The sequence below is a fragment of the Cervus canadensis genome, chromosome 2, assembly GCF_019320065.1.
Source record: "Cervus canadensis isolate Bull #8, Minnesota chromosome 2, ASM1932006v1, whole genome shotgun sequence".
In the NCBI taxonomy this organism is placed as follows: domain Eukaryota; kingdom Metazoa; phylum Chordata; class Mammalia; order Artiodactyla; family Cervidae; genus Cervus; species Cervus canadensis.
The window spans coordinates 41,323,503-41,343,253 of NC_057387.1; the positions used below are offsets into that span (position 1 = coordinate 41,323,503).

Sequence of the window (19,751 nt, forward strand, 5' to 3'; positions counted from 1 at the left end):
ATTTTAGTATGTTATCTCACTTAATGCTCATATGACAACCCTGTGAGGTATTATTATCTTCATCACCCCCATTTCAAGAGGGGAACTGAGGCACAAAGAGATCAAGTAGTAGGGATTTGAACCTAGGCAGTCTCATGAGATATATATATAAGACTTAAGTAGAAAGGTCAGAAAGTAAAAATGTGCTAGACTTCTAATTTATAATTAACATACTCATAGACCTACAAATACTAGCTATTTAAGAATATCATTATAGTATCTAAATTAGTAATTCTGGATCTTTATCTTGGCAAATGTACAATGATTAAGACAATTTTTACAAATAAAGCAGAAATAAACCAAGGATGAGATGAGGAAAAGACTAACAGTCCTACCATATGTTTGGTTTAATGTTTACTTGTGCATAGAAACTGCTTATGAGCTGAGGCCCAAAAGTGAGGTTTTTGGTATCAATATCTAATTTCCACTTTAATCCAAATTATCTTCCCAAACAGTAGAGAATATACTTGTAACTGTCCTTACATATGTAAAAATGACCCATTAAAAGATACTAATGCCTAATTAACTTCAGAAGTTATTTACAAATTTCAATTTAATTTGTGAATTAGGCTTATAAGTATCCTTTTGGAAGTTTTAACTAGATAATTATCCAATTAAAAAAATGAAGTGAAATAGTTCTTTTCCTTGAAAACACCTCTTTTAGTGTCTGTCATGGATAAATTTTGATAATATATAAATACAGTATGGCTCTTGAAATCTGAAGATAAATTCATTAATTGACTGAGAACATTTCTGTATTTATTTGCAATAGAAACAAATAATCACAATTAATTATTCTTTCCAGATCTGCCTGGACAAAAAATCCATACGTAAGCCAAATTCTCAGATTGGTCCTTGTTATAAACTGATAATTGATCATTATATCTTGAACTTGAAAAATAAAAAGTATTAAATAAAACCAAAGGAAAGTTTCTAAAATTAATGCAAATAGTGAATGTACGAGTTACATGCTGGCACGTATGTGTTTCAGGTGCCCACGTCAACTGCTCGACTCCTTCCCCAAACTCCATAGATGCTGATGGATAACATAATTCAAGATGCCCTGCTGAAGAGGATTGCTTTGGGAATTTGGTGAATTCTCTAATGTTTGGATTTCTAAAGTAAAAAACAAAGTCATTAATTAAGTTCAATGAGGCCACAACATTTTTAAAGTTCATATTATCTGCTATTTAAATGATATTTCCATGAATATAAAAATACAATTAAAAAAATTTTTTTTTGGTGGAAGACAGATGTTGTTCAAAATTTCTTTCCTATTAAGCACTTGTTTCTGGTGATGAAGAATGATTTGGTAAAGCAGTTAACAATACATTTTCCAAAGACACCAGAGGGTCTATATAGTACTGTAAAGCAGGACTGAAGCCTTTCTGCTGTAAATACTTGATTCGGCCTTGGTCAATCAGCAATTTACAAAGATGCCCTATTTTCTTCTTTTCTTCAACAGTAAGAAACCTAAATTGAATAAACACATATTAACACATTATTAAAATTCTGTAAAACCTTATAAAAATTATTTTAGCTATTCCTATTTATTGACAAACTGCTAAATAACCCACAGTATGTTCTAGGTGCTATGTTTCATGCTTCAAAGATACGTTTTATTAATGCCATAATAAAGGTGTGTGTATTTCAACTTATTCTAAAATTAGATGGTAAAATGTATTTTCAGGAATGAATTTTTGGCAATATTCATCTAAAAATAAAGTACAGCAATGATAAGGTATTTCTGCCTTAGTGCTGCGCACTTCAAAGTAGTCACTCACCCAGGCAAACTCTCAGGGCTGTCATCAGTGATTGTGTATCCTCCATCATCATGCTCTTCACTGCCATCATTCTGTTTATCTCTTCTTTTTGTGGAAATATTTGAAGCTTCCAAAGACGTTTTTCGCATCCCACAAGTCGCCCAACTACTCATTCGCTGGAAATAGTGGAAATCCACTGCTCCAAGGCCCAGAGCCCTGAAATATTCTTTGCCCACATAATGTCTCCAATCACACCTGTGGTGACAACAGAGTGCAATAACAATGCCAGCCACAGGGGTCCACTTCTCTGGGATATTTTTTTCATTTCCTTCCTTGGCCAAAGTGTTAATTTCTTTTTCTGTTTTATCATTCTTTATGCGTTTGGCTAAAGGTTCTTCATTCCTTTCCTCACAACTGGCAGCATAGGTTTCAACCAAACATCGTAATGCAAGATCTGCAAACACAATTATGTGGCCCCCCAAACCACATCATCTTTAAAAATAAGTAAATTTTACATTTATTAGGCAGTATGGTTTTTAAAAGCCCAACAACAAAAACCTACTTAGCTTTATACTTGTGCTAATATCAACTTTGTTCATATTTGCTCTTTTCTCATTATTGAATAATTTTCTCTAACAATTTATTCTGCATAAAGTCAACTCCCCCACCCCCAAAAAAACTATGTGAAGCTTAAGATCTAAAATTTGTAAAACTTTTAGTCCAACTACTCAAACTGGCTCTCATTTTTCTTACCCTTGATGAGGAAATGACTTGCAAAGAAAAAAATTTGTGTTTTCTACATATATATTCCAGGGAAGTTTTGAGCTTAAAGAACCCAAAGAAAGAAAGAAAGAAGAAAGGTATCAGCTAAGCATCTGCTGAAGCTGACATTCAGGGTCAGTCTTGAAATGTAAGATGTTCACAGCAAATAGTGAAGAGTTAAGAAGAGGGTCAGAATGTGGAAAGCAGGCCTCACTGGAGGCTCAAAGTTTAATCTGCCAGAGTCACACAACAAAGCTGAACCCCGCAAAAAGCCCATGTTCTGTCTACTTTATCATGCTATATCTGATGGATCCAAGTTTAAGACAACACAACTTAACATTTCTTTTTTTGTTTCCCCTAGAATTTTGATAATCATCTTCTAGTGGAAGAGGTTTCCGAGTCCTTCCTAAGCAATTCTAAAAAAAAGAGTAGCTCCAGGAAAAGAATTATAATAGTTTCTGTAAATGACTGATTTCCTTTCTGGATGAAATATAACCCAAAGAACCTTAAGGTCCCACCCCCTTTCTTTTAACATCACTCAGTTGTGTCCAACTCTTTGCAACCCCATGGACTGTAGCCTATCAGGCTCCTCTATCCATGGGATTTCCCAGGCAAGAGTACTGGAGTGGGTTTCCATTTCCTTCTCCAGGGGATCTTCCTGACCCAGGGATCAAACCCAGGTCTCTTGCATTGCAGACAGACGCTTTACCATCTGAGCCACCAGGGAAGCCCTTATCATATAGCATTTACACATAAAACTCTTAATTCATCCTGCAAAGTGGCCAAAATGAGCAACTAAATAGGAAAGCTCTAAAACTGGATATAATACAGGGCAAGTGCTAAAGAACTTTAAGGTCCCACCCCTCTTTTTTTTTAACATCACTCAGTTGTGTCCAACTCTTTGTGACCCCGTGGACTGTAGCCTACCAGGCTTCTCCGCCCATGGGATTTTCCAGGCAATAGTACTGGAGTGGGCTGCCATTTCCTTCTCCAACTAAGATTAATGAGTTACAAACAAGGGATTAAAACTACTGAAAAGGAACTCTTTCATGCTAGAACTTAATGCAGTCATCTCAACATTATTAGTATGTTTACATACCTGTTGCCACACCACACAGATGCTTTCCAATTCCTACCACAGGTAGTTTTTCTTTGCTTAGCAAAGGAATCTTGTCTGAAATGAAATAAGAACTAAGTTAGTTCTCTTGTGAGATAAGGCATTAAGTTGGTTTCCAAAGAGAACTAACTTGAATCTTTGAATTTTAGGGCCAAAAGAGGCACAAACAAAAACCTCTCACTTCCATAGCTTAGAGATAAGGGGCCCAAGATGCAGTGACCTGGTAAGTAACACAGATGACTGCTGATACGGGGAGAATCAGTTAAAAAGACTTTTGTTTTCCTTTTCTTCCCACCTTATCCCCAGCAGGTCCTTTACTCCTAATTTAAAGTTTCTTGATTTTTTAGGCCAGGGCTATTCCATACTGACTCAGGACTTTACCCTGTTGAAGTCTTATTTTGCTAACTATTATTATCCACTGATAAAAGGACTCAAAAATTTCCCTACTAGGTTTATTTTTCATAACTAATATATATGACAAATACACATGAATAATACAACCAACATTTTACACCACACAATATTATATACTCAATATTATCATCAAACTAAAAATACAGCTTTTATTGTATCTTGAATAAGATATAATCTTACATAAGAGTAAGACATTATTTTAGCTTTTCACACTGTTCTGAATAAAATAGTCATAATAGTAGTATAAAAGAAAAAAAAAAAAAGAAAAAAGACATCTACAGGGTAATGTAGCTAAATGCAGAACATCACAGTTATGGCTTCCGTTTCCAACACCCCCACCCCCCTCACCATCCAATTCATTTTCCTTTTTCTAAGTTTCTGAAATGAAAAGTATGTTTCCCCCTACAAGTTCAGCTATAACACCCAACACAGTTATTTGTCCAATGGAGGTCCTTAGTAAATATTTCAAATTTTCTGTTGCTTGCTTTCAGATGGTATCACATGCTAGAAGAAATTGGTAACAAGTGGAACAGTTTGCCCATGTAAAGTGATTCAAGAAACTTATCTATCAGAGTGAAGAGAAAGGTTGTCTAAGCAAGCTCTTATGGAACTGGGGGCATCAGGAATTTTGGAAGAAGAGCTGAGACAGTTATGAATAACAGTGCACTGGCAGAAAGTCTATTTAAGAAGTAGTCAGATCTACATCTCATAGCCACCTGATGATGACCTCTTTACCAACTGGTGGAAAACTAGATAATTCTCTGAAGCAATTAAGACAGGAGGTCACTGGACTGAAGGATGGTAAGAAGTGGGAAGTTGTGTGTGTGTGTGTGTGTTGGTCGCTCAGTCATGTCTGACTCTCTGACTCCGTGGATTGTAGCCTGACAGGCTCATCTGTCCATGGAATTCTCCAGGCAAAAATACTGGAGTGGGTTGCCATTCCCTTCTCCAGGGGATCTTCCCAAACCAGGGATCGAATCTGGGCCTCCCGCAGTGCAGGCAGATTCTTTACTGTCTGAGCCATGAGGGAAGCCTGAAGTGGAAAGCTGATGTGTGGTAAAATAGCAGGATTAAGTGAGTATGCATATGGATGAAGCTCTTACTCCTCACTGGGACAACATTAGTAACTAGACTCTCACCCTCTAGGCAGGTGATCAAAAAGTGTTATTTGGGGAACCTGACCAGCCCAAGAGGAAAGATGTTTTAGACAAGTTACTTCAAACTGGAGCTTGAAGTCAACAATTCCACTTGAAGACTCAAGAGTTGATGGTCCCTCGATCCTCACTATGAACACACCATCAAAAAGCACAGATGCTTGAGGAGAGCCTCTCAGTTGAAAAAGACAGACCAAAACAAATGGAAAAGAGCAAATGAGTAAAGACAGACTATAAAGGGAGAATACTTCTTAAAAAGCGTATGCTAATATCCTCACAAAGATACTACAATTCTGAAAAGAAGAACAGTTAAAATAACAAAGATAAATTCAGAGAAAAAGATCTTAGAAATTAAAACTATGACAGAAGAAATTAAGTTGAAGAAATTTGCAAAGGTATAAAAAAAAAAAGATACAGAACAGAGAAGTCAAGTCAAGAAAAGTAGAGAACTATTTCAGGTCTAATAACTAAATCATAGAAGTTCTCCCATTAAGGGAGAAAAGAAAAAAATGAAGCAGAGAAAATTAAGAAAGAAAGAATGCAAAGAAATTACCCAGAATGCAAGGAAGTTTCCCAGAAAGCTGAGAATACTGGAATCTCTAAATCAGGATTTCTCACCCTTGGCATTATTAACTTTTGGCTCCAATAATTCACTGTTGTGGAGAACTGTACTGTACCTTATAGAATATTTAGCAGCGCTCTGGTCTGTATCCATCTAGCCAGCAACATGACTACTCTTGTGACAACAGAAAATATCTCAGACATCGTCAGTTCTCCCTGAGGGCCAAAACCGTCTTTAGTTGAGAACCACTGCTCTAAACACAAGAGCACACCAAGTGCCCAACACAACAGAGAAAAACATGACTACAGGGCACATCACTGTGGAAATTTAAAACTGAGGACAGAGAAAAGAGCCTATACATCTCTAGAAAGAAAAAAGGAGATGATGTACAAGGGATCAGGACTCAGAACAGCACTGAACTTTTGAACAACAACAATACTAATGGAGTAATAGTTTCAAAGTTCTTAGAAATAGAAAGTGAAAGTGAAAGTCACTCAGTTGTGTCCAACTCTTAGTGAACCCATGGACTATACAGTCCATGGAATTCTCCAGGCCAGGATACTGGAGTAGGTAACCTTCCCTTTCCCCAAGGGATGTTCCCAACCCAGGGATCATTGCAGGCAGATTCTTTACCAGCTGAGCCACAAGGGAAGCCCCAGAAATAGAAAAGATCCAGCCAAATCAAGTGTAAGGGTAAAGTTAAAAGATATTTTCAGACAATGCAAGGTATCAAATTTCTTTCTAATGCAGGTGTTTCTCAGGAAGCTACAGAGGAGGTCTTTGCCCAAGAAGAGTAAATCAACAGAGGAAGATGTGGGGTTAGATGTAGATAAATAGAGAATTCCCTGGAGGTCCAGTGGTTAGGACTCCACACTTTCACTGCTGAGGATTCGATCCCTGGTTGGGGAACTAAGATCCCAAAACCCATCCAGGATGGCCAAAAGAGAAAAAAAAATGTGGAAAAATAAATTTCAACCTACAAGAGTGAAGGGAATCCCCAGGATGAGAATGAAGAGTTTTAAGGTTGACAATTGTGCCCCAGGAACAGAAAGGAGCACGCCCAGTCTAGACTGGAACAGGTCTGAAGGATCCAGGACAGAATTTTTCAGGAAGCTGGCAACTAACAGAATACTTGATAAATGTATTAAAACAATTTAAGACAATTAAAGTGCAATTTTTAAAGTTATACCTCTTTTAAAAAATTGAAGTATAGTCGATTTACAATGATGTGTTAATTTCTACTATACAGCAAAGTCATCAGTTATATAAACATTTATATATATTCTTCTTCAATATGGTTTGTCAGGGGACATTGAATATAGTTCCCTGTGCTATACATAAGACCTTAAATACATTTTTAAAAGACCAAGCAAAAAAAATTATAAATTATCTACTAACTCAATGAACAAATTTTATTTACTATATGGGCCAATGGTGGGTTGCATTACAGGGCTGAATTAAAATTAGCAGAAGAGGTTGCTGGCATATGTTTGTATTATTTTTATTCTAAATAATATGAAAAACTAAAAAAGGTACAAAAAGGGCATTAAAAAGTATGATTCATGGGTATGTGTGTGTGTTTGAAATAAGTTCCATAGAGATGGGTTATTTTCTTTGGTACAATTTAAACTTGTGGGAGAGAACTAGCTCAACTCCTTAACAGTTTTGGTAAAGTCATGTTAACAATGGGCAGAAGGCTAGTGTATGGCATGAACAAACTCAGTAATTCAACAGCACAAATAAGCAAGATAAGGGCATATTATCAACAATTTTAAACTATTCTCTAGTATGACATTTCATGTCTAGCTGATACTGAAAAACAATTTCTTAAGAGTGCCAACCCTCATCCCATTTATATGTATCTAAATGTTAAGATATAAAATTCTATATTAAAAATGGATTAATCTTTGTTTTTCCTGAAGCACTGTTCTGCCTGATTGGATTTCTAAGCAACCCTCAAGAGTTTGAAAATTCTATGATTTATGGAAGAGCAACTGAAAGTTATGCAACTTACTCAAACACAAGTGTTGAATATCAATTTGAAGTCTTTCAAACACTGAGTTTTTCTTTCTGTGTTTGCCATCTACCTGTATAAATAGAACATTATTATAACAATGGGTTTCATGTAAGGGAAAAAAAAGCTTTATGAAAATAAAAAGATTTCTTTTTGTTTTTAAAAGTCAGAGCTAATAATTTTCCATTTTATTTTTTAGTATTTAAAAAGCAGAATTGTTAATTGTATATTCTGTGACAGAAAATAACAAGTCCATGGGATTCTCCAGGCCAGAATACTGTAGTGCGTAGCCTTTCCCTTCTCCAAGGAATCTTCCCAACCCAGGGATCGAACCCAGGTCTCCTGCGTTGCAGGTGGATTCTTTACCAACAGTCACCAGGGAAGCCCAAGAATACTGGAGTGTTTATGCTATCCCTTCTCCAGCAGATCTTCCCAACCCAGGTGTTGAACTGGGGTCTCCTGCATTGCAGGTGAATTCTTTACCAGCTGAGCTACCAGGGAAGCCCTCACATTTTTACAAGTCTTGAACATTTTATATATTATAATGTACACATTATTTCCTTTAATTCTAAAAATCCCCAATTCACTGATGAAGGCATTAATGTTCATAGATGTTAACTGACTTACCTAAGATTATTTGCCAGTTCCTTTATCTTTATCAGGCCCTAATACGCTATCTGTGGCTCGCTTCTCTTCTTACTCTCCCCGAAAGATCACAACCATTCTCATCTATATACATACACCTCTGATTGATAAATCTACACTGTGGCCCAGACCGTTCTGATGAGTGCACACAAATCCAACTGTCCAACAGAAGGTTCTACTTCAACAGCAGGCTCATCCAAAACTGAACTCATTACTTCTCCCTCTGAACTATATTCTTCTCCTTCATCCTGCCACATTCCCTGTCTGAGGGAAGAACACCACTTAGTCATTTAAGGCACAAAAGGTCACCAGAAGTAACTCCTCCCTCTTACTTAACAGTCTCATGGTTCCCACTATCATTACATTTCTCATATTCTTCCCTCCTCCGTCTCACTGCAACATCCTTAGCTCTGGCCCATTTCTTACCTGGATCATAGGCTAGTATCTTATTACTAATCTCTCTAGTTCAAGTTTCATACTCTTCTGATACAGCTTTAACGGTACTGCTAGGATGAACTTTTAAAACTCCATTTACTCCACCAATCCTTATATACTCCTTAAATCTCTTCTTTGCTGCTTCCTTCTCCTCAGGAAACCTGCACTGAGGCTGGTGTTCTATCTTCTGGTAGAACTCTTACATCATCTGGTACTTATCACTTAGCGTACTAAACCAATATGCTTATAAAACTGTCCCATTAGATGTAAGCTTTTTGAAGAGAAGAATTAAATCTTGTTTCCACTGTATCCCCAGCATGTAAAAGGATAAAGTCAAACTCCTTCCACAGCATAAACTATGACCCCTTCCAGGGTCTCTCCCACCTCTCCCATCTCACTGTTGAACTCTACTTCACACCATGTACTTCCATCACCCAGAAATGTTTCTGTGTTCCCCTGTCCTTTCAGGCATTTGGTTACAGTGTTCTTGCTTTCTAGAATGCTTCTCAAAGCCTGTATCTAGCAAATACTCACTTTTCAAGACACACCTCAAATATCATTTTTTCTATGTAGCCATTTATCATCACTTCCCTGCCGTAAAATTTGTCACTCCCTCCTTTGAACGCACACTGTATCACAGTATTCTGTGCAGCATCTTTTTTTTTCCCCCATATTTTAACACTGAAAAAAAAAAAAATCATTTATCTATTTGTCTCTTCTTTCTAAATCTAAGTGGGCTTCCCTTGTGGCTCAGCTGGTAAAGAATCTGCCTGCAATGCAGGAGACCTGGTTTGATTCTTGAGTTGGGAAGATCCCCTGGATAAGGGAAAGGCTACTCACTCCAGTATTCTGGCCTAGAGAATCCCATGGACTGTATAGTCCATGGGGTCACAAAGAGTCGGACACGACTGAGCGACTTTCACTTTCACTCTAAGCATAAGTAATAGAAATAGGGACTCTTATCTTATTTGAATTTATCTACTCAATATCTGTCATGGTTCTGGTGGTATGCTCAATAAATGTTTACTGAACAAACAGTAAGTTTCAGAGGTAGGTAAGGACTGAAGACTTTTAATTGCTAGCTTGAGCTTGGCTCTTTCCACATATCTTCTTGTCTTTGTTATTTTAAGAACTCAGATCAATGAACTATCAAAATTTAGATTAAAAAAAGTTACTTTCAGTTTAAGTCACCAATATAATTAGAATAAAAAACTACAATCAAATAAACACAAAAAACTCATTTTCTTTTAGAGGCTTTTTTTCTTAAGTGCAAACAAAATCTGGCTACAAATATACCACAATGGTTTCACTTACCTTGAATCTTGTGGTCACCTTTTCTACTAGGATGAAGTGAACTTTTTCAGCATCTTTTAAGGCAATATCAACCCAATGAGATAATTTTCCCTTTCCTGCTCCAAATTCAACAAAGCATCTTCTTGGACCAAGTAACTTTAAATTTTCAATGTTACCTAAAATAGAAGCCTGCAAACTTCACAAGATTATTTTATAAACTAGAACAAAAACATCTGGCTCAAATGGAAAAACAGCAAGACAATTTCCGTATAGGGCACCACGTTCACAATGATAATTTTTCTTTGGCTTTAAAGTTTCTCTCCTGCTTTTAAATACTTAACATGCAGTACTCAGAACCCTATCCGTGCCAAGGACTTTCTATATATGTTGGACAACATTGTTTGAAATGAAGATTCTGTACCATGAAAGACAATCTAAACAAAATTTCATTAATACTATATTTAGAAAAAACAGAATGCTAGCTTCTGACAAATGAACAGAAAGGCCATTTTTAGTAGAGTTAGTGTGGCTTAAACATACCTGCTGTTTCAGATGTTTAGCTGCAGAATCACCATTTTTAGGGTCATTAAGGGCATCATGCAACGCTGGATGGGACATAATCTGATCTTTAAGTGTGCAGTTCAAACCTGTGCCAAATAAAAGCACACAAGCCTAAACAACCAAGAGTGAAACTGTAGGGTTGGTTCTAAGCAATGGTAGTAATATCTCTTAAACCAGAGGAATTTCCCTTCTCTAGGGGATCCCCAACCCAGGGATCGAACCTGGGTCTCCTGCATTGCAGGCAGACTCTTGACCGTCTGAGCCACCAGGAAAGTTCAACTCATACACCACCTGATTATTCTAATAAAATTTAACTTGCAAATTTAGGCAGACTTACCTTCACTTGCTTTTCTCAATTTCTTAATTAAGTTTTCCAGCTGCTCTTCAGAGAGAGACGAAATTGGAACCTATATACAAAAATGGGACGTGAGCTGGTCTGGGAACTGATAACATTGATTCTATAAGAAATGCATTCTATGTTAAAATAGTTAATTTATTTCAAAAATTGGAACAAAAACTGTAAGCTTATTTACAGTGTGGCAATGCTCATGAACACCTCATAAAATTAAAAAGTCAAGTACTTACTAATTGATCTGGTATTTCAGTTTCATCTTTTAAGCCTGCATTAATATCTTGAATAAAGAAGTCCTTAACAAAAACAAAATGATAACAAAAGTTATTAATGTGAAGAGTTCACAAAAATTAATGTGAAAAACTGATTCATCCCTTCTAATACTCTGTACCTGCCACCTTCTCTTTCTTTCATTCATTTATTCATGAAAAAATTATTCATAAATAATTACTGAGTGCCTAGTCTGGTCCTTAACTTGCTTTAGTTGCTGAGGATTCACCAGAGTGAACAGAACGGACAAAAACCTCTGTGTTCCTGTATCTTACAGTCTAGTGAGGTGGCTATCTGAATAAACATTTATAGTCTAAAGAAACTCATTAGTAATTTCTATTAACATTTTTACCTATCTCAAGCACAGACTGAGGATGTTAGTTTTGCTAACTGTTAAAGCAAAAACAAAGGTCCAACTATAAATGGCTGTTTATCACATAGGTAGCATGACCACAAACAGATATGAAAAAATATTACAATGGTTTAAGTCTGGTTTCTTCTATTTTAAAGTACTAATTAAAACAGAATATAAAAATGTCCTGTGATATTATGTTGTGTAAATTAACACAGTGAGATATTTCTAGTCCATTTTCAGAGACAGAAAGACTCTAAGTAAGGACCTAGTTCAACATATTCAATAATGAAAATGTTCTATATCTGCCCTAGCCAACATGGTAGCTGCAGCCTTGAAATATGGCTAGTGTGACTGACGAACCAGACATTCATTTTGCTTAATTTTAATTAACTCAAATTTAAATAGTTACACATGGCTAGAGAAGGAAATGGCAACCCACTCCAGTATTCTTGCCTGGAGAATCCCACGGACGGGGGAGTCTAGTGAGCTGCTGTCTGTGGGGTCGCACAGAGTTGGACACGACTGAAGTGACTTAGCAGCAGCAGACACTACATATTAGACCATGTAGATATAAATGAATGAAATAGTGTAATTTTTTACAAATTCTCTTTTGAAAGTGAAGACAACTCCTGAGATAGTATGCACAGTAATAGGCTTTAGTTATACAAACAGCAGAAAAGTAATGTGTGGATTGTGGGTTGCTACTTTTACGTATATGGGTAATAAGAGAAACTAGTGATTAAGTGGAACAGGTTAGAAAGTGGGTATTAGAATGTTTTGTTGGATGACTGAAAAAACTAATAGAAAATTATTAACAGCTACAACTATTAGTAAAGCAAAACCTGGGTTTCATGTTATATATAGTGTACTAGACAAAAACTGTTCTGCATTTCTTTTCTCTATCTCATCATCCCACTGCTTTTCTCCCTTTCCTTTTTACTGTGTCCCCAGCATGCAATGAAATCTGTGCATGGGTATTCCATTTTTTTTTTGGCCCAGTGCCACTCAGCCTGTGGGATCTTAGTTCCCCAGCCAGGGACTGAACCTGGTTCTTTGGCAGTGAAATCATGGAGTCCCGAGCACTGGATCACCAGGAAATTCACAGGGGTAGTCCAGTTTTAATTCACTTTTTCTCTCAAACCATTCCCAGAACACATATTCAACCTGCTTGCTTTAACTAAAGTCTAACAGGTAAGGAAGAGAACCTCCATGCCTGTGAAAGTGAAAATGTTAGTTGCTCAGGTGTGTCTGACTCCTTGCAACCCCATGGAATGTAGCCCACCAGGCTCTGTCCATGGAATTCTCCAGGACAGAATGCTGGAGTAGGTAGCCATTCCCTTCTCCAGGAGATCTTCCCAATCCAGGGACTGAACCCGGGTTCCCTTGTGGCTCAGGTGGTAAAGAATCTGCCTGTAACGCAGGAGACCTAGGTTCAATCCCTGGGTTGGGAAGATCCCTTGGAGAAGGAAATGGCAACCCACTCAAGGATGCTTGCCTGGAGAATTCCATGGACAGAGGAGCCTGATGGCTACATGTAGTCCCTGGGGATGCAAAGAGTCAGACACCACTGAGTGACTAACACTAACACTCCTGCATTGCAGGCAGGTTCTAAAGAACCTGTCTGAGCCACCAGGGAAGCCAGATAATTGCCATGCATACTTGAAAGTAAAGGCAACATTCTTTTTACCAACAGGCTAACTAGGGATAGTCATCACTTTTCTACTACACATCTTAACGTAAAAATTTTTTCTTTTTAAACTTATGCCATCTGGCCTACTGGTTCTCAATTAGGAGGCATTTGGAAATGTATGGGGATAATTTGTTGTCAACATGACAGTGCTGCTGGGACTTTCCTGGTAGTCCAGTGGTTGAGAATGTCTGCCAATGCAGGAGACAGATTTGATCCCTGATCCAGGAAGATTATTATCCAGGTGCAGGACCTGTGCTCTAGAGCCTGGGAGCAGCAACTACTGAGCCTATGTGCCACAGCTACTGAAGCCTGCGCGCCCTAGAGCCCGTGCTCTGCAACAAGAGAAGCCACTGCAGTGAGAAGCTGGCATACTGCAACTGGAGAGGAGACCCTGCTCTCCACAATTGGAAAAAACCCCACCCAGCCACGAAGGCCCAGCATAGCCAAAAAAAAAATAAATAAATAGAATTATATATTTAAAAAAAGGATTTAGTTCAAGTGTTACTCTTTCTGGAAAGTCTTTCTTAAATCCTTAGATTTAATTTTAATGCAAGTATGTGCTCTTATCACATGTACACTTACTTCTTTCATTGAACTTAACAGTTCACTGAAGACCGGGATCATATTTTATTGAAATAAACTTGTATGCTAATGTGCTAAGTTGCTTCAGTTGTGTCTGACTCTTTTTTCCCCTGTGGACTGGGGCCACCAGGCTCCTCTGTCCATGGGATTCTCCTGGCAAGAATGCTGCAGTGGGTGGCCGTGCCCTCTTCCAGGCCATCTTCTGACCCAGGGCATGAACCTGTGTCTCTCATGTCTCCTGCACTGGCAGGTGGCTTCTTTACCACTAGCATTGGCACTAAGTAAGTATTTTTGAAAAGATAAACTGTGGAATTACTCTCTGAATACTATTTTTGTTGCAAAAACATCTGTTACCTGAATTAGGACTCCTAGTGGATTCACAGTCTAATGTCCTATATACACTCAGGTGTATTTACCATATTTCAGTCTCCTGAAGCAAGAGCTTTGTTAAAAGCTCATATTTGTAATCTACTAAGTATATATAAAGATTACATAGCACCTATTTTACCATTCAATTTTACTGAACAAACACTTACAGGTTTCGGCTTCTCTCTTGAGTTACACTTTTTCAAATGCTTTGCTAGTTGATCTTCATATACTGTGCTAAATTTAAAGAGAAAATTATTTAAAATAAGACTGTGATAATCACTGTTTCTAGCACAGAAAAACCCTTCTCCAATCCATACTTACTGTTTTGGATCTAAAGGACACAGAATTCTTTTCCGAGCATTTTCTTCCTAAAAACAACAACCAAAAAAGAACATATTTATTCTAACAATATATCAAGTTTATTGCTTACAGATACTAGACACAACTTCAGTATAATCATAAGCTTATGCTATCCCAAAACAAGATTAAGGAAATCTTAAAGGCACATTAACAAAACACTCCCAAAATCAGATCATCGAGTTTAAAACACAAATTTCTAGTGTAATAAGATATCACCTCATACCTGTCAGAATGGCTATCATTAAAAAGAACATTAACAACAAATACTGACAGTCATGTGGAAAAAAGGAAATCCTCATTCACTGTTGGTAGGAATGTAAATTGGTACAGTCACTATGGAAAACAGTAAGGAGGGCTCTCAAAAAACGAAAAATACAACTACCATATGACCCAGCAATTCCACTTCTGGGTACATATCCATAAAAACACTAATTCAAAAAGATATGTGTACCCCAATGTTCACAGTAGCATTATTTATAATTGCCAAGGTATAGAAGCAACGTTAAGTATTCGTCAACAGATGAATGGATTAAGATGATGTGGTACACACACACACACACACACAAACACCACACACACCCCCGCTATGGAATACTCTTCAGCCTTTAAAAAGACCGGAATTCTGCCATTTGCAACAAAATGGATAGACTTGGAGGATATGGTCAAAGAAATAAGTTAGACAGGGAAAGACAAATACTGTATGATTTCACTTATATGTGGACTCTAAAAAAATACTCCTAGTGAAAATAAGAAAAAAAGCAACAGACTGACAAGAACAAACTAGTGGTTACCAGTGAAGAGAAGAAAGGGGAGAGGAACATTATAGGTGCAGAGGATTAAGAGGTACAAACTATTATATATAAAATAAACTACAAAGATATATTGTACAACACATGGAATATAGCCAATATGTTATAACCACTGTAAATGGAGTATAACCTTTAAAATTGTGAATCACTGTATTGTACCTCTGTACCCTGGTGGCTCAGATGGTAAAGCGTCTGCCTACAATGTGGGACACCTGGGTTCGATCCCTGTGTTGGGAAGTTCCTCTGGAGAAGGAAATGGCAACCCACTCCAGTACTCTTGCCTGGAAAATCCCATGGACGGAGGATCCTGGTAGGCTACAGTCCATGGGGTTGCAAAAAGTCAGACACAACTGAGCGACTAAACTTTGACTTTCATATCATCTATACTTAATTAAAAAAAAAACCTCTCGTGTAGCTGGTTCAGGTATATATGAGCAAATACTGCTTTGGATAACATTGATCTATGGATTATAGAGAAAGATACCTTTCTCTATAGAAAGAGAAAGTTACGGAGAAAGCCAACATATGTAATTTTGAATCTATGACAGCACTGACTAGATATACACTATTATTCTAGGGACCACTAAGGAAAAAAAATGCTGCCAGTTTAAATTATGACATATCATTGATATTAAGAAATATTCTGATTTTAGAGGTGTTAAAATGTGTGTGGGGGAAAAGTATCTCAGACACAACAAAAGACAGATCTTCCTCAACTCAACTTATGATGGAATTACGTCCTGATAAACCCATTGTAAGTTGACATATTCTCAGTCAAAAATGCATTTAATACACCTAGCCTACCGAGCATTATAGCATAACCTAGTCTATCTCAAATGTGATCAGAACCCTTAACAGAAGTCTACAGTTGGGCAAAATCTAAAAGCCTATTTCATAATAAAGTGTTGAATATCTTATGTATTTTATTGACTAATGTACCAAAAGTGAAAAACAGATGGTTGTGTGGGTGAATGACAGTTAGCATATTAGTTGTTTACCCTTGTGATAGTATGGCTGACTTGGAGCCCTGACTCCCTGACACTGCCCAGTACTGCATATCACTAGCCCCAGAAAAGATGAAAAATTCAAAATTCAAAGTATGCTCTCTACTGAATGCCCACTGCTTTTGCAGTATCATAAAGCCAAAGAATCATAAGTTGAACCACAGTCAGTTGGGGACATCTATATGGTCTTTTAACCATTTGGTAGGTGATCATACTCTACTGGTTTTGTAGCTTTTGGTACAGAATAATAACATCCTATTCGTTTCTAAGTTACATTGATTTAACTACATGTACTCAGAAAAAATAAAGGAGTTAATAGTTAATAGTGTTGGCAAGTCTGTATAATATAACAGTTAAAACCAAAGGTCAGTCAGACTGCTTAGATTCCTAATTTTTCTATCAGTTCCTAACTATCAGCTCCTAACTATGATCTGAAGTCTTACTGCCTCATCTGAAAGATAATAAGGTATCTTACCTCTCAAGGGTTGTAAAAATTGAGCTAACAGGTTTCAAAAGAAATGTTAGCACAGTGCTGTTCATACAGTAAATGCTGTGTTCATTACTAGTATTAACAATTTCTTTTTTCAGTTTATTTCAGTTCTGTTTTGCCTCCCAGTGTATCCACAAAACTATGTTCACTGAATTTCACGAACAAGTTAAGAGATTTTTCAATATCTTTTGAAGATATAGCACATATTCTTCCTTATTTGCTGGCTTCAAAGTCTAAACTCCATGAAGGAGAAGACTCTATGTTAACTTCCCAAAGTCTAATGATAAGTAGGGGAAAGTACTTTTAGAATTTGTTATTTGTTACAAACAAGGCTTCTCAACCTTGGCACTACTGTATTTGGGGCTGGAAAATTCTTTTTTGTGGGGGCTGTCCTGCCCACTGTAGGATGTTTAGCAGCATCTCTGGCCTCTAGCCATTAGATGCAAGAGACAGTTTCCAGCTGTGACGATCAAAATGTCTTCAAACATTGTCTGGGGAGGCTATATCACCCCCAAATTAGAAACAATGGGTAAAAATAAGTACAAGTTGTCTCAGCCATATATGACACTTAAGAAAAAAGAGATGGAAACAATATACTCAATCATAACAAAAATTAAAGAGTCAGTGAAAGTGTCAGTTGCTCAGTGTGTCCCCCTCTGCAACCTCATGGGCTGTGTAACCCACCAAGCTCCTCTGTCCATGGAATTTTTCAGGCAAGAATACTGGAGTGGGTGGCCATGCCTTTCTCCGAGGGAACTTTCCAACCCATGGATTGAACCTGGGTCTCCCGCATTGCAAGCAAACTCTTTAATGTCTCAGCCCCCAGGCAAGCCCAGGAAACCCTAAATTGAAAACCAAACCATAGTCATTGAGAGTGTTTCTACTTGGTGCTTTTCAGTCCTTTTTCAAGAGATTAATAACACGATGTCATTCCTCTTCAGGAATATGGATTACCCTGTAAGGATCTAGTCATACTCTACTATTGTTTCCATCTGCTGTCATCTTCTGGACGTCTGGTTAAGGTGAAATACCAGGTCTTATAACAGGGAGAACAAAATCCTCCTGCAATCATAAAATTCATTTTTCAATCAGGGGATGTCTGCTGGTCCTCTCAAAATACAACAGAAAGTGTACTTCAAAGAGTTCCTGTAAGTCACAGGTCACACGAAGAATAAGCTTGTTTCAGTACACTTCATTCCAGGCAGGTATCAGCTAAAGCAAAATATGAATTAGAGCTATAGCTAGGAGGGATCAGTAGCAGATGAAGGGGTTCTACAGTGTTATCTGTACTGGATATTGCCTAGGAGGATAAACCATCTAACAAACAAAAATAATGTAAATAATACTGGATATTCAGAAGGCATGAAATCAAATGCTTTTCTCTATGGTTTAATCTTCCTAAAACCTATGAAACATGCTCTTTTTCTATAAGCATTATGCTGATCTTGTTTTTTATTTTTATTTTTTTAATCTTGTTTTTTAAATGCCCTGTCATATATACCCTAAAGAAATACACATACATAAAAGTATATGCTGCTTGACAATACAATCATATGTACAATCGAGCAAAACTGTACACTTTCTGTTCTCAATTTTAAAAGAATTCATTCTTACGTGTTTTTTAAAATCTCTCCTTCCCCTTTTCAGCAAAGTAGTTACTAGTTGCTTTCAAAAGATTGTACGTCTAAATAAAAAATTTTTAGAAGTTTCTCTCAACCGCATTCACAAGACGTGATTATCGTTCACGAAACAATGAAAACACAATTAGTGAAACCTTGGATTCTTTCTTTGATCACTCTTCTTTCTAAACCACCATTTCCCATCAGGAAGGCGGAGAGTGAGCCGAGCGCAAGAAGCGGTAGTCTGCAGTAAAACTAAAATCTAGCATTACCATGAGTTGGTAAAATAAACGGGTCACTGCTGGCGCTTTACTTAAATAAAAGAAAACACTGCACTTCACTACCGCTCATCATCTCTCCCTAGGGAGGCCAGTACTGCGTTTATCACAGGAAAAGCTGCAAAATCCAGGGGACTGAAGCAGAAATCTGTCAGAGGGGAGGTGCCGGACCAGGAAACTTATTTCCGACCCTCGAGAGGGTAAGGCGATACCAGACCTCCGAGGCTCCAGCGTGTTCACCACAGAACCTTTTTCCGGCTGCCACCACCATCCTGCAGAACCGCTTCTTCTTTTCCACAAAATAACCGCATCGCCCCTCTTCTGGAAAGGCAGTTCCATGCGGCGTCAGCGCAGAGGCCGCCATAATTCAGGGCTTACTCCGGGTGGCAAGCATTGATGGGCTGAAGAAAAGAAAAGTTCTCAAGTTCACTCTGGTCCCTTTCCCATAACAAATATGGCTGCGTCAGCTCCCGCCACGCAGGATAATGCCATGCCCGGAACTTTACCACCCCAGCTTCGTAAAACCGGAAGAAGTTGATGGTGGCCGGCGAGGTCCAAACCTCCTTCGTATTCCCTCTGTTTCTCTTTCCCCGCCTCCTCCGCGGAAGCAGAGCGGCAAACTCAAACTTTACAGGACCCGGAAGTCTTTCAGGCTAATATCGCGGGGGGCCTGTTGTGTTGTATTTTTTCGCACACTGGCCAGGGCAGCGCTTCAGCATGAGCCAGATTTTGTTCCAGCAACTCGTCCCGTTGCAGGTGAAATGCAGAGACTGCGAGGAGAGGTGAGGTTCGCGTTACCCCGTGCCCGTGGGTG

The 19,751-nt window shown here is 37.9% G+C and overlaps 3 protein-coding genes across 8 annotated transcripts in view; 2 read left to right on the top strand and 1 right to left on the bottom strand.

The window, feature by feature from the left end:
- The window catches only part of LRRC39 (leucine rich repeat containing 39), a 24,886-nt gene extending 20,174 nt beyond the window's left edge, over positions 1-4,712 (top strand). The window contains exons 9-10 of one of the 2 annotated variants that reach the window (XM_043460544.1): positions 1,031-1,131; positions 4,587-4,712. In XM_043460544.1, coding sequence (XP_043316479.1) covers positions 1,031-1,086 — 56 coding nt within the window. In that variant the 3' untranslated portion in view covers positions 1,087-1,131; positions 4,587-4,712. Of the gene's footprint in view, positions 1-1,030; positions 1,292-4,586 lie in introns of those variants that run through there. The other variant, XM_043460543.1, reaches the window with a different exon arrangement.
- On the bottom strand, positions 777-19,429 carry TRMT13 (tRNA methyltransferase 13 homolog). Of its 4 annotated transcripts, XM_043460541.1 has the most exons (12): positions 19,155-19,267; positions 18,016-18,102; positions 14,699-14,745; positions 14,545-14,611; positions 11,345-11,407; positions 11,097-11,166; positions 10,739-10,845; positions 10,220-10,387; positions 7,826-7,898; positions 3,664-3,738; positions 1,824-2,256; positions 777-1,512 (listed from the first exon to the last, which is right to left on the bottom strand). In XM_043460541.1, exons 2-12 carry the CDS (start codon positions 18,040-18,042, stop codon positions 1,317-1,319), a joined length of 1,326 nt encoding a protein of 441 aa, XP_043316476.1. In that variant the 5' UTR covers positions 18,043-18,102; positions 19,155-19,267; the 3' UTR covers positions 777-1,316. The 4 variants fall into 4 exon arrangements, with proteins under 4 accessions (XP_043316476.1, XP_043316474.1, XP_043316475.1 ...); XM_043460539.1 differs by lacking the exon at positions 18,016-18,102 and having other exon boundaries at positions 19,155-19,428; XM_043460540.1 differs by lacking the exon at positions 18,016-18,102 and having other exon boundaries at positions 19,186-19,390.
- Positions 19,406-19,751, top strand: part of SASS6 (SAS-6 centriolar assembly protein) — a 44,920-nt gene continuing 44,574 nt past the window's right edge. For both annotated transcript variants that reach the window (XM_043460535.1, XM_043460533.1), the window contains exon 1: positions 19,406-19,719. In XM_043460535.1, coding sequence (XP_043316470.1) covers positions 19,655-19,719 — 65 coding nt within the window. In that variant the 5' untranslated portion in view covers positions 19,406-19,654. The remainder of the gene's footprint in view (positions 19,720-19,751) is intronic.

Bases quoted from the DNA above. Each gene is read 5' to 3' on its own strand.
- TRMT13 (XM_043460539.1), bottom strand. From the start codon at position 19,301: ATGGCGGCCTCTGCGCTGACGCCGCATGGAACTGCCTTTCCAGAAGAG. The intron at 14,746-19,154 runs GTCTGGTATCGC...TGTTGTTTTTAG, and splicing joins AACACGCTGGAGCCTCGGAG to GAAGAAAATGCTCGGAAAAG. The intron at 7,899-10,219 runs GTAAGTGAAACC...CTATTTATACAG, and splicing joins AGGTGACCACAAGATTCAAG to GTAGATGGCAAACACAGAAA.